Genomic DNA, 13,922 nt, shown 5'->3' with positions numbered 1-13,922 from the left:
CAGGGATGGCCTTCCAAGTCCTACTGAGGCAGGAGCACACAAGGAGCTCTAGGAGGGATCTCGAGCATCTGTGCAGACAAGGGGCCGTGGAATCCAGGGTCTGGGCTGGGTATCGGGCTGGCAGCCCAGAGTCCTAGCAGCTGCTGGTGTCAGCAACTGTGACCTGGCCTGGCCCTGAGGACAAGCAAAGCCTGTTTAAAGGGCCAGTGACAGGACAGCCCCTTCCAGAGAGGGCCCTCTTCCTCCCCTCTGCCTTTACCTCCTGGCCTTGCCACTTCCCTCTCCTGTGACCCAGATGATGCTCTGGAAGCCCAGGGTGTTGGCCAGATGTCTTCTCCACAAGTCAGAGGTGCACTCCCTTCTCTGGGACAGTAAGGTTGGACTTTGCAAGAGTCCATCAAACTCAAACTTGATTCTAGAAAATATGCTATCTACCCCCAAACTACCTCATTGGCAGAAACCACAAAGAAGCAAAGGATCTTGGGTGGCCAGGTTAGGAAGTGACCTTGAACATCCAGGAAAAACAGTCAGAGCCGGGCGGTGACCATGCTGCGCTAGGAAGTGCCAGCTCTTGGGCAGCAGCCGTCCTTTCCAGGTGCAGTTTCAGGAGCATTTCTGGGTCAGGAGTGTGTCTTCTGCGGCGCCTCATTCAGAACGAAGTCAGGCGGGGAAAACGGGCTCTGGGGTGTCTGCCTCCACTAGGCTCTGTCAGTGCTGTGGGCCGGGAGAGGACACCTCCATTCTGTGCAGAGGACAGTGGCCCATGCAGGATCGTTGGACCTCTCCCCGGTCATGACTTTGTAAACTCACGCATGTCCTCCTTAGAGCTGGAAGCAGTCTCGCTTCTCTTCAGTGACCTCTCATGACAAAAGAAAAGCATACGCAATGAAGAAAACTTGGAAAGTCCAACAATGCAGATGGGGAAGCCTCGTTCTTTCTCCCACCACCTACAGATGGCCACTGTGCCATTCTGGAGTATTTCCTTCTAGTTTTTTTTCCTTCTTCATGGTTCTTGTAGAGTTGAGATCATATAGGAAGTACAATTTTGCCCTCAGTTATTTTCTAAATTAAACTTATTTTCTTAAGCATTTTTTCCTAACATTAAAAATTCTTCATGTGCGTAGTTCATTAGAATGTCTTCCCCTCCTCCCCACTAGAATGTAAGTTTCAGGAGAACATAGATTTTTGCTTATTCTTGTCCATGGCTAAATCCCAGGGCCTGGAGCAGTGAAGGCCCATCGTAGGCATTTAGTACATATTTGGCACATAGTAGGCATTTAGAAAATATCTGTTGGATGAACTAATGATTGAATGGCTGACTAATACCCATCAATCCCCTCCACATGCAGGTGGTTCCTATCTTTTTGCTGTTTCTGGTAATGCTGAAGAGAACATCTCTGAGGCTACGTCATTGCCCACTCTGGGGTTAGGTGAAGAAATGTGTGTCTCTTTCCAAATACCAGGACGAGCGCTTGGCAGTCAGAGGACTAGGGCCGAGGTTCCGGCTCAGCTGCATCCTCTCCTTGACCCTGGATGGTTGCTCTTCCTTCTCTAGGCCTTGGTTTCCCCTCTGTGCAGGTGGGTGGGTTTGGACTGGGGCATCCCTCAGGTCCCTTCCGGCTCAGTAATCCTAACACAGCAGGCGTGGGAACAGAATACGGCTGAGCCAGCACTCAGGCCCTCTACCTGGCCCCACACTCCTGTTACGGGCTGAATTTTGTCCCCCCAAATTCCTACATTGAAACCCTAACCTCCAGGACCTCAGAATATAACTGTATTTGGAGACAGGGCCTTTAAAGAGGTAATTAATGTAAAATGAGGTCACTGGGGTGGGTCCTAGTCCAATAGGACTGATGCCCTTATAAGAAAAGGACATTAGGACACAGACATGCACAGAGGGATGAACATGTAAAGACAAAAGGAGAAGACGGCGTCTACAAGCAAAGGAGAGAGGCCACAGAAGGAACCAACCTGCCTACACCTTGATCTTAGACTACTGGTCTCTGGAATTGTCAGAAAATAAATTTCTCCTATTTAAGCCACCTGGTCTGTGGTACTTTGTTATGGCAGCCCTAGCAAATTAACACGGCCCCCCATGATCCTCTGACCACCTGGGAGAATCCTACCTGCCAGACCAGCAGCTGGGAAGACATCTAGGCTCAGAGGGCGCATGGGCCTTGCTCAAGGATCCAGTACCCATTGGTGGCAGAGCTGGCATTGAGCCTCCTCCCCCTGCTCAGGTACTTTTTTCTATCCCCTCCCCGCCCAGCCCCATTATGACTACGTGGGTGTGGTGTGATGAAGCCACCACCCACTTAGCACCACCTATAGGGCTCACCAAAAGTGGGCTGGCATTGCTTGCAGAGCTAAAGGCATTCCTTCCATATAAGAGGGGAAACCGAGGCACGGAAGCCCCATAGCTAGTGCACTGGATTTGGATCCAAGCCTGTCTGACATGGAATGCCATCTCCTTCCATCTTGCCATGGTGCTATACAAACAATTTCTTTGGCACCCGGAATCATCAGGCAACAAAAGCAGGTACTGCATCTGCATGGCTGTGAGGCCACGCTCAAGCCATCCTGGAGGTGCCTTGCATTGTCAGACTGGAGACGTGCCCACGGCCCAATGGTATGAGGGAACAGGGAGCATCAACCCAGGAGGGCTGTACAGGCTCTGCCTGGGGCTCTGGTCATCCAGAGCACTGGGGCAGCTGAAGACTGGACCAGGTGATGCCCCACCACATCTGCCAGCTCCAAGCTCCAGATGACTCCAGCTTCCTGTGGGGAGGGCTGCAGGGAGACCTGCCGGTATTGACAATGGAAGCTCTTGACCTGCCAGAGGTGCACAGTGGTCAGACATTGGAGCCCACGTGCCAGGCATGAGGGACCACACTGTCCACTCTCTCCACCATGGGTGTGGGTGACACTCAGTGCTATGCACATAATCGGCTGGGGCCAGAGCTGAGGCGTGAGCAACAGGTGGGTGGGAGAGATGCACACAGCCCATTGCAAAGGGTTGGATTAACTCAGAAGGGCTCAGTGACCCTGGCCACCTAGCAGTGACCATCCCAAGCTCCCGAGGGCCTGCTATGTATGTTGTACCTTGTCCTCTCCTGGCAACTTGTGCTACTGCTCTTACAGGTCAGGAAGTCAAGCTCAGAAGATGTCACCAGTGCCCAAGACCACCAGGTGCACACCGTGGTTCAAACACCAGGCTCCTTGTCCCCCACAGCCCAGGTGCACACACCCCTTTCCCGGGGAAAACAACCACAGATGTGGAGGGGGGATGCCAACCCTCTTCTGTGGGCTGTCTTGATTACAGGAGGGACTATAGGTATCAATTATGGTCACAGAAAGCATAAAATTACCGTGTGCACCCAGCCATTATCCCCACCTGCTATTAGATAAATGTGTCTGGAGGTTCTGCCAAGTCTCCGGTGCCCTGCTCCCTAGCCACCCCCAGATAACAGGTTGGCCATTTCAGAAATCCTCTTCCAAAGGACTCTGCCTCCCACTGCCTGCCATTTGCCTCAGCCATTCACCAGAGCCCACTGCAGCTCAGTCCCTCCTCCCTTGGCTGGGACGGGGAGAGGACTGTCTCCCCTAGGAGGGGGGTCTCTGGAAACATAGCCCCTGCCCCCCTGCAGGCTGGGAGCCCACAGTAAGCTCTCACTAAATGCACATTCCCTTCCCAGTCCGATTTCCCCCCAGGGGAAGCAGCCGTCCCCACTGATTTCTGCACCATGGACAAGGGCCATACTGCAGTCTGTTGTGAGACAGGCTTAGAGGAAAGAGCACAGGAGTCAGGGAGCATCGGTTCGAATCCCCACCTCTCTGTGTGAGCCCAGCAAGTGACTCAAGCCTGGCGAGCCTCGGGTCCCACCCTGAAAAATGGGGTGATGTCGCTCCCAGCTGGGGAATGCACAGACAAGCCCTCAGCCCGGTGCCCGGCCCCAGGAGGCTCTCAGAACGGTGCGTCCTCAGGCCGCGCTCCAGACTCTGCCCACCCAAGCCTCCCTACTCTGGTCTCGGTGTCCCCAAAGCACAAGGCGCGGCCGGGTTGCTGCGATGTGGGATTTTCCAGCAGCGCACAGAGGCTGTCAGATCCCGGTGGGTGGGTGCGGCGGCGGGAGAGGCGGCAGCGGGACGCGCAGGGCGAGGGGCTGGAGAGACGGCGCGCGGAGATCGGGGCCGGCTCTGACACTCACGAGGGCTCCCGGCCCCCAGATTTGCCGCGGTGAGCCTGGGGCGCTGAGGGTCGGCCTGACGCCCCCTACCCAGGTTCTCCGGGAGCCGCGCAAGGGCGGCGCCCCCTGCTGCAAAGCCCCGCCTGTCATCCCACCTCTCTCCGTGGAAAGGTCTGCGGTGGTCCCAGGCCCCGCGTGTGGACCCTGGCCGCCTTCCGCGGCCTGGAGCAACCCCGGACACCCGTGAAAAGCAAAGCACTGGCGCCTTGCAGACAGCCCAGCGCAGCCACCCCGGCCGGCGCTGTGGGAAGGGCCCCCCTTGCCCGCGCCACAGAGCTATGCGCCCCGGGCGCAGGGGCAAGGATCCGGGCCCTCGAGGCTGCAAAACCCCGGAGCAAAAGTTGGGTGGAGCCCCTGGGCGTTCTTCCCTTGCACAGCAGGTGTAGCCTCCGAAGACCACCCAGCCTTCGCTGCGCCGCGATCCGGCTCGGGGACCCGCCGGTCGCTGGGTCCCCAGCACTCACCTGCACTCATCTCAGCAGCAGCCCGGAGTCGGGGCGGTCCCGGCGCTGCGGCAGCCCGACGCCCCGGCCTGCAGGTGCCGCGTCCGCGCGATCCTCCGCCCGGCGGCCGGCTCCGCGCACTGTCCGCGGCCGCCCCGCAGCGCCGCCGCAGCCTCCTGGCGCGCCCGCCCCGCCCCGCCCCTCCGGCCCCGCCCCCGATGGCCCCGCCCCGCCCCGCGCAGAGACGCACCCTGGGAAGGGTAGGCGCCGCCCCTCCTTCGCGCCCTCGCCGCCGCCGGCCGGACTACAAGTCCCAGCAACCTCCGCGGCGCGCGCAGGCGCAGGCGGGCGACGGCAGCTGGGCCTTTCGCGGTCGCTCTTCGGCCTGCTGAACCGTCGCCGCTGTCTGGAGCCCGAGAGTCGCGAAGAGGACGGCGCAGGGAAATGCGAGCGTGGTGCGGCTCTTTTTGAGTGATGGAGCCGCAAGGGGCCTGAAGACCTCTGGGCCAACCCCCCTTCTTTCCCAGTTTACAGAGGGAAACTGAGGCCGGGGGCGGGGCGCGGGCAGGATTTGGCGACATCTCTCGGCGAGGCGTGAGCAGGCGGGGATTCGTGCGCCGCTGACCCCAGGCTTCCCGACTCCAGGGCTGGGGTTGTCCGTGGCCTCGCCGCACCGGCTGGCACCCTGGCGAGGCGCGCGCCCGCAGCAGGTGGCGCGTCCTGCAGCGTCGTCGCCCCCGGCCCCCGCAGTGACCCTCTCCCTTCTGTGACGTCAGGCGCCCAGCACAGGGCGCGGGTCCGGGGACAGGAGCGGGAGTCGGAGAAAGGACCCCACGGTGTGTTTAGTGCCACAAAAGGTGGGTGCAGAGGGGCAGGGAGGAGACAGGCCTGAGCGAAGGGACAGCGCAGGGTGCTCAGGGCCAAGACTGGAGGAGTTGGCACCGCCTGGGGAGGGAAGGGTCAAGGAGGTTTGGCTTGGGCCAGCGCTGTCTGGAGATGCTGTCAACAAGGAAATGTGGAATCTGCATGGAATACTGAGACAGGAGCAGACGGTCCTCCCCACCTTCACTCGGCAGCATCCACCTGCCCAGAAGAGGGGCCAGGACCAGAGGCCGGGAGTGCAGTGCCTCCTGGGGAGAGCTGAAGTCCTGGGGAACCAGCCCAGACCCACACACCCTGGAAACCCAGGAGGCTGGGCTGGGTGGCTGTGCCTGCAGGTACAAGGCTCTGATCCATGCCCGCCCACTGCGATGTTTTGCCCAGAACACAAGTGCCAAGAAGGGGTCAGGTGCTCTGTTCCCAACCCAGCTCCCCCTCCCAGCAGTGCGACTTTGAACAAGTCCTTTCACTCTGTGAGCATCTGGCCCCCACCTGTGAAGTGCCTGCCTGCATTCAATGCGGGCGGCAGGGGTGGGGTAGGGGTTTCTGACAACCTGGTGGGGACCTGGCTTCTTCACCTGCTCCTGCAGGGTAGTTAACTAACTCTGTGCCTCGATCTTCATCATTAGACTTAAGAGCAGTCCCTGTCTTTTAGAACAGTTCTGGGGATTATATGAGCTAATGCATTCCGTGCCCCAGCATGACCTGAGATGAATATATGTCTTTGATATTATTATGCTTTTGTATTATTCTCAGTGCCTAACATAGGGCTTGGCACAGAGCGGGCCCTTCACAAATATCTGTCGAATAAACAGGGAGGATGGAGGGAAGATGCCTCTGGGGCATTGCCTGCCCAACATTAGAACACCCCTCCTACCGCTTGTCTTCTTTGAGAAGCTCTCTGTCAAGCTCCCCCCACAGCCTCTGTTTCCTCCCCAGTAGAAGCACCAGCCCCCCATTTCTCCAAAGGCTCCTAAGAGCCTCCCAGGGGTCCTATGACTTCCTTCACACAGTCTGGTGAGGATGGCAGGGAGGGCACTGTCACACTGCTTGGCCAAGTCCCTTGAGTCAGAGGGTGGATGTGGGTGGCCCGGTTCCAGGCTGGTCCCTGAGCTCAGCATCCCATGGGACGACCCCAGGCCTCCCAGTGGAGCCAGCCTGCCTCTCTGAGCAGGCACCTTCAGACAGGGCAGGGGCTGGGAGTCACGGCAGTTCTCAACCTGGAAGGACCTGGAGTCATGTGGTTCCAGCACCTTCTTTCACAAGGGCAGAAACTAAAGGCCAGAGAGGTCCCACCCAAAGTCACCCAGCCACTTATTGGCAAGGGTGCAGCTTGACCCAGGTCTTCTCTTTCCTTGCTGCATGGGGCCCGCTGAGACTGGGCCTCAGGGAGTATCTGCTGGTCGATTTGAATAGATTGAACCTGACTTTGGTTCTCAGTCCCTGGTGCTGGGAACAAGGCGTGCCCTCAGGCAACTTGCTAGCCCTCTCTGTGCCTCAGTTTCCTTAACTTTCAACTCACAGTGCATATCCCTCAGGATTGTTAGTTAGTTAAATAATGTAAGCAAAGCATTTCAAAGCTCCTGGCAAAAGTCAGGGCTCAATAAATGACAGTTATTATTGTTGTTATTGAAACAGACCAGGGAGAAGTATATGCCATCACTTTCTTAAAGACCTGCCTTTTTTCATGTGTATTTCATTCATTTATTCATCAGTGATTTATTAAAAACCTCTCATATGCTGTTCTGGTGAAGAAAACAGACGAATTTGTTTCACAAGCCACATGATTCATAATAGAAAGATGCTGCCACCTGCTTTATGAGCAGGCCCAGTGGGAGGGGGTTTCAGAGGGCCTTCAAGGGGCTCATGAACATGAGAAGACCCCAGACAGGCTAACAGTCAAACCAAGATCCCTAAATGTTCATTAAACATGCATTTAGTGGAAGAGCTGGGTGGGCCTCGGTGGGTTTAGATGCAGAAGGAGGCCCACGGTGACCGCAGCCCCTCCCAGCAGGCGGTGTTGGGACCCTGCTCCTGGAGGCCCCTCCCCACTCAAGTGCTTATCATATGTTCCCCCGGGGCCTCCCTGTCTCCTTTCATTGGGGGTTCCTGTTTCCTTTCTCAGGGGGCTCCCAGGCAGTGGCCCTACAGGCCCTGTCCACCCAGCTCCATGCCCAATTTGCTGCACAGACTTTGCCCCTGGTTCCTGCCTAAGGACTCAACGTTTCCTTTGGCTTAATCCTTCCACGACCTTAGAAGAAGAGTGACGCTTTTCTCTGCTCTACAGGCTCAGAGTGAAACAAGGACTTGCCCCGTTCTCTCCTTGTGGGAGCGTAAAGGGGTGAGCTTCATGAGGGCGCTTCCTTCCCCCCTGGGCCCCGGCTGGCGGCTTCGGGATGCATCATGGGCCTGTTGTCCTCCCAGGGTGGGCTTTTGGGGCACTCTGCCTGCTACCTCTATGGGCTCTGCCTTCTTTTGGTATTAGGAGACACTTAGAGGTGAGAGCGTCCACCTTTCCTCTGCCGTGTGGCAGGGACTGTCCTTGTTTCGAACCTGGACATTGGGGAGGACAGTGATGTTATCAGGCCAGATGTTAGAGTCCCCAGTGGGACCCTAGGGAGACACAAGGATGCCACCCCACTCCTACTTGTTCTGAGAGTGTCTTAACCACTTATTATGGGGTGTGAGTTGTTCTGGTGATGGGAGGAGCAGAGTCCAGAGAGGACAGCCCCCGACCCATGGCCTAATCGGTTCCAGGGTCGAACAATCCTAAGCCAAACTCTGCTATCTTGTGGGCACCAGGTTATACATTTGGGGTTCCGTTCCTGGTAACCCCAAGGTGGTCATAAAAACCAAAAAAGGAGGTAAATGCAAATATGTGCTTTTGCAAATGTCTATTGAATGTCTAAGACCAACTGCTTGGTTGGAAAGTCCAGGCGGTCCCGGTGTGTCTTTGGGAAATGTTTTTCTCTGCATGGGCCAGGCTGGGTGAAGCTTCCTAAGGTAGAGTCCAGAGGGCCCATGGGTGAAGACTTTCTTTTCATGTTAAATGCCCTCAGGCCAAGCACAGGCACCTGTCAGTGCTCCACAACCTTCAAATTGCTTCAAAATAGGGTCATTTGTCCTGAGAATGCTTGGTGCCCTTTTGGAGGGTATGAGGTGTCCGGAAGTGCACAGGGATGACTGCTGGTCAGGGTGTGGGAGAGCCGGGAGGATCCCACCGTGCCAGCCTCGCACGGACTGGGCCAGGTGAGGGTTTGTGTTGAGTTTCTTGAAGCTGGGATGGGAGGGGCCGGGAGGGAGTGGGCCAGTGTCCTGTGGGCTGAAGGCTGCTTTATATAGGGCAGAAGAGCCTTGATGGGGGGGTTTGTCTAATCCCCAATGGGACCAACTCCATGCCAGGCTGGCTCTGAGGTGGAGGGAGCCAAGGAGTATGAAACTACCCTGCAGAGGTTGCCCAGGCCAAGCCAGGTGTCACCTCAGAGGACCCTATTATCACCGTCATCATCATCCCCATTTTACAGATGGGAAAACTGAGGCACTTACCCAAATGCAAACTATTATTTTACAGCTGGGAAAACTGAGGCACTTACCTGAATGCAAACTGTTTCCAGTGGAACAGCTGGGATGCTTACCTAGGCCCTCTGAAGAGAGAGCCCATGGTCTTCGGCCCCATGCCCCTCCTGGATCTGCCATGGCCTCTGGAGGGCGCCAGCGAGGGCCAGTGAAGAGCTGAGAGTCATGAGACCAGGCATGTGTGCACACCAGGTGGACTTGCCTCACAGGACCCAAACCGTGCCAGGCCCTCTGCCCCCCCGGGCTGTTGGGAATGCTCCGTCTTCTCTTGGATAGCTCAGGCTCACCCTCTGGTCTCCAGTTGAGATTCCCTCCTTGGAGAACCCTCCTCTGACCCCCCAGCTAATTCGTGGCTACCTCCAACCCCAAGGCCCTGTCTGTGGCCAGGTATCACTCCACTGTCTTGAAGTTTGTTTCCTGCCTGGTTCTCTCACCAGACATCGGCCTTCCAGGCAGGGCTAAGTCCTGCTCATCTCGAGTGCTCTCAAGCATCTCAGGGTCCCCAGCACAGAGGAGAGAAGCCACTGAACTGTGAGATCAGTGTGCACCCTGCACTGCAGGTCCCATTCACACTCAGTAAAGGAAAGAGGCCAGGCCAGCCGGGAGCCCCTTGCCAGCATCCCTGACCTCTCCCTGGGTCTGCAGAGGCTTCCCCCGCCAGACCCCAAATTGCTTCTTTGATGAGCAGTGTGGCTGGGCTCAACTGGGGCTTGGTGTAGAAAGAAGGTGTCTCTCTGGAAACCTCACTGTGTGGAAATCCTGCAAGTCCGAGGCACGCGGGGGCAACGGCGGTGTTCAGAACCTCCAGCATCCTCTTGCCAAAGCTGCAGGTCTCTTTGTCCTTTCTCCACCTCCGAATACAGCCCAGGAATTGATTTCCTTCTCAGCCAAACAGTGAAGCAAACGAAATGGGATTTCACTGTGGGACTTTCTAACCGCTCAGTAATTCAGAACCACGTGAAACCAGGAGTAAAGACAGCGGCTGACTCGCAGCTCAGAGCCCTTCTGCAGCACAGGCCCGCACCCGATGTCAGCTAAGTCAGGCCCAACCTCCCCACCGCACACCTGCGCTCACCTGAAGCCTCAGGCAGGTTACCGTGGGGAGTGTGCTGCCACGGCGTCCACGTGCATGGTGGTCCCTGGCGGCCGAGTCGATTGCACAGTTTCAGCTGCCCAGCTGACTCGGCAGTGTTTTGCCACCCCAGAGCAATCATGAGAGGTTGTTCATTGCAATGATGGAACCAAGAGGGATAGACAGGCCAGATTCTGGAAATGACTCACACCGTGCAAGGCCTGGATTTGGCCAGTCATCAGAAAGCCCTTCCTCTGATTAAGCTTTGTGCTGTGCAGAAGAAACGGACGCGGGGTCAGGAGCACGTGGGGGAACTGAGAGTGGGAGAGGAAAGCAAGCGGCAAGCTCAGAGGTGAGCACGTGCATGCCCGTGAGCGGGCCAGGGGGGAGGGAGTGGGGTTCGGTAGGGATATCTAGAAAGCACAAGCATCCTGACTCGCGGACTGGACGTGGGGCTCAGGGAGGGCTGTTGTCAAGGTCCCCGTCGGTTTCTGTCCCGGGGTGCACAGGGCCTGGGGGAGAGTCAACAGCGCACAGGTAGAAGCGAGGAGAGTGCAGGAGAGCCCAGGGGCCGGGCGCACGGAGGGGCAGGAGGGGCTGGCAACAGGCAGAGTTGGCGCTGCAGTTTTTTTTTTTTTTAAAGATGAGTAGTGAGGGGATCTTAATCCTTGACTTGGTGTTGTCAGCACCACACTCTCCTATATAGGGATCCGAACCCGTGGCCTTGGTGTTATCAGCACCATGCTCACCTGAGTGAGCCACGGGCTGGCCCTGGTGCTGCGGTCTTGAGAAAGAGCTTCCTCTCTTCTGGAAGCTGTTTTCCTCTTAGTACTTCCAAGGACTGGATGAGGCTCACCCACATTATTGAGGCCCATCACCTGTATGTAAAGTCAACTGGCTTTCGATGTTAACCACAGCTACAACACACCTCCACGGAAGCACCTGGATGAGCACTTGGTTGGATAACTGAGGCCCAGAGTCTGGCCGAGTAGACACAGCAAACTGACCGTCCCCCAAATCGTCAGCATGAGGTGGGATCCTTGCTGCAGCAAGGCCTGCATCCACCCAGGGAGGGAGGGCAGAGTAAGGAGAGGGGGTCAGGGCTGGTGAAGCCAATGACAGGGACGGAGAGGGGTCGGATCAGAGGGAGAACACCAGGAGGGCTTCAGGAAAAGGGGGCCCTTGTGGAACCTGCTGAGAAAGCGGACCAGCCACTCTTCATGTCAGCCCCCACAATCCCATGAGCCAATTCCTTAAAATAAATGCCTATTTATCTATCTCTCTGCCTGCCTACCTACCTGCCTATCTCCTTGCCTACCCATTCTTCTACTTGCCCACCTACCCATCCACCCGTCCATCCATGCGTCCACCTATCCATCCACCCACCCACCCATCCATCCATCCACCCGTCCATCCATCCACCCACCCATCCATCCATCTCTATTGGTTCTGTTTGTCTGGAGAACCCAGACTGAGGCACTTTCCAAATCTGTAACTTCCCTGGGCTCCAGGCACCATGACCTGCAGGCTCACGGCTGAGTTTGGTCTGTCCCCAGCTCCTCCCATCTCCTTCCAGCTGCAGAAATGGCACCTGCAGCCACCCCATGGCTGACACTAGGAATCCCTCGGGGCTTCCCATCCCGCCCCTTCACATCAATCCAATACCAGGTCCTACCCCCAAATCCTTCCACTTGTGCCTGGCTCCTCCGTGCTGGCCCTGGCCTACGCCCTTTCTCTCCTGGCTGGTCACAGCTGCCACCTCTTGGTCTCCTTGCCCCTGCTTCCCTCACCCTGCCTCTGCCAAACCTTTCTCCTTAGTGATCTGCTAACACAAAGCAAATCGGACCCAGCCATCCCCCTGCTGAAACCCTCAGCAGGAGAAGAGATAGAGGCTGGAAGGCCTCCCTCCCCTCCCCTGCCTGGCCACCCCCGTTCAGTCCTTAGAGTCAGTCCAGGCAGGAATCGGCTCCTGGACGTCTTCCCTGTTCCCTGAACCGAGCTGGGTACTCCCCTGGGTTTCCGTGGGTCGTGGGGCTCCTCCTTTTTACAGGCCTGGTCACGTGGGATTATCATTGGCTGTTTCCTTGTCTGTATTCCTCACTAAATGGTGAGCTCCTCTGAGGAAAGCCAGGTGGAAGATGGGCACGAGAATCCAGGCGGGGGACGTGCTTCGTTTCACTTTTTACCTCCAGTCTTGGAACATTAAAAAATCGAATGCTTTTACCTGATCTTGTTCTAAAGAGTATTTGGGTTTTTTTTTTTTTTTTTTTTTTTCCATGAAAACCTCACTATAGAAAGATCTTAAAAATATCTAGGAGGAACACTTGGCTTAGGGAAAACTACATGCAGAGGAGTAGGAGGAAATAGGGGCTGAGGTCAGGCTCTGACTCCCTGCCGGGGTGGGGACAGCAGTGAGGGTGACCCCAGCAGAGAGGAGCACAGTCAGTTACATAATTGTGTGTCTGCAGGGCTAAAACAGTTGCTGAGAGGAAGGGTGCAGTCCCCGCACCTGCTCCCCCAGGTCTCGTGGGGTGAGGCCAGCCCGGCTTTGCCCACAGCCCACGGAAATGCAGCGTGTCCCGGAGGGCTCCCTTTCCTAAACGTCCCTGCCTTCTTGTCCCTCTGTGCTGCTGAACACAGAGGTCTGTGGCTTTCTGCCGGTTCAGAGTACAGAGGAACTGGCACATTGTAGGTGGTGAGCAAATGTATCCTAAAATGAACTTAGTTGTATTAATAAAGAGATATATTTTTAACAGAAAAGTTACGCATAATTTCATGGAAACAATATGCAATCATCCACACTTCTCAGAATACTGTGCTTAAGGGGAGCCTCATCGATTCAAGTTGTCTACCTCACCGCCTCCTGGTGGCAGTATGCCCTAATTGCAGGCATTCTCACAAGATGCTGAATCCTGTCCGTCCTAGCTGTTACCCTCTGCCTGTGACAGGTGGGCAGACTTGCTCTCAGCAAAGACCACCCAAGCATCTGCCTTCAGCCAACGCAAAGGGACGGGAAGGAAGGGGTCATTTCATACAAGGTCTTTAACCACTACCACCCCTTCCTGATTTCTGAGGTCTTGAGTTCGGGGGTGGTACCAGCTTGCAATCATGATCTGATTAAGCATGTGAGTGTGGAGAGGGTGGGTAGCCAGTCGGAATTCCTCAGTCTCTGTCTTCTGGTTGGTTGTTTCCCTAATTCCTATTCTCCCTGCTTCCTGCCTTCTCACAGCACCCAATTTTTTATCAGGAGCCACCACTCCTCCCCCATGCAGCCCATGGACCTCACAGAAAGCTGACCCCACCCCCAGCTAGGAGGTTGGCTCTGTGAGTCTAAGGGTGACCCCATCACCCTGGAGATTGAGATGGGCTACATCAACCAGCACTCGGCATTCCCTGGACACAAGGATATGCTGCACGGAATTCAAGGCACAGGACCCAATTCAGGCTGATGGGTTGTGGGAGGTGGCTTGTTGAGGAATGCTGGAAAAGATGTGCTCTCACCTTTAGGAGAGAGCTCCAGGTTGTTGTAGTGTAAGATGACTCCAGGACAGCTGCTGAAATGTTGTCCCCACATTGGAAGTCAGACTGAGGATGAAGCCAGTGCCCAGAGAACTGTAGAGAAGTGGCCCAGAGCCCCTGGATCAAGCCAGTCCTGAGACCCACCTACCTCTGGACTTCCAGGTTCACGAACCAAGGAAGACCTTT

General features: G+C 56.3%; 1 protein-coding gene and 1 long non-coding RNA gene across 11 annotated transcripts in view; one reads left to right on the top strand and one right to left on the bottom strand.

Moving 5' to 3' along the window:
* ABLIM2 (actin binding LIM protein family member 2) overlaps positions 1–4,836 on the bottom strand; it is a 165,805-nt gene extending 160,969 nt beyond the window's left edge. For all 10 annotated transcript variants that reach the window (XM_063108647.1, XM_063108654.1, XM_063108648.1 and 7 more), the window contains exon 1: positions 4,712–4,836. In XM_063108647.1, the coding sequence (XP_062964717.1) occupies positions 4,712–4,721 (10 nt within the window). In that variant the 5' untranslated portion in view covers positions 4,722–4,836. The remainder of the gene's footprint in view (positions 1–4,711) is intronic.
* Positions 4,837–5,054: 218 nt separating this feature from the next.
* Positions 5,055–13,599, top strand: LOC134386127 (uncharacterized). The gene is made up of 3 exons (XR_010024451.1): positions 5,055–5,547; positions 9,141–10,569; positions 13,447–13,599. It is a non-coding gene; the product is annotated as an uncharacterized LOC134386127 (long non-coding RNA).
* The last annotated feature ends 323 nt before the right edge of the window (positions 13,600–13,922 follow it).

Source organism: Cynocephalus volans, chromosome 9 (assembly GCF_027409185.1).
Source record: "Cynocephalus volans isolate mCynVol1 chromosome 9, mCynVol1.pri, whole genome shotgun sequence".
In the NCBI taxonomy this organism is placed as follows: domain Eukaryota; kingdom Metazoa; phylum Chordata; class Mammalia; order Dermoptera; family Cynocephalidae; genus Cynocephalus; species Cynocephalus volans.
The sequence above is the reverse complement of the archived record's forward strand: the minus strand, read 5'-3'. Positions and strand labels throughout refer to the sequence as shown.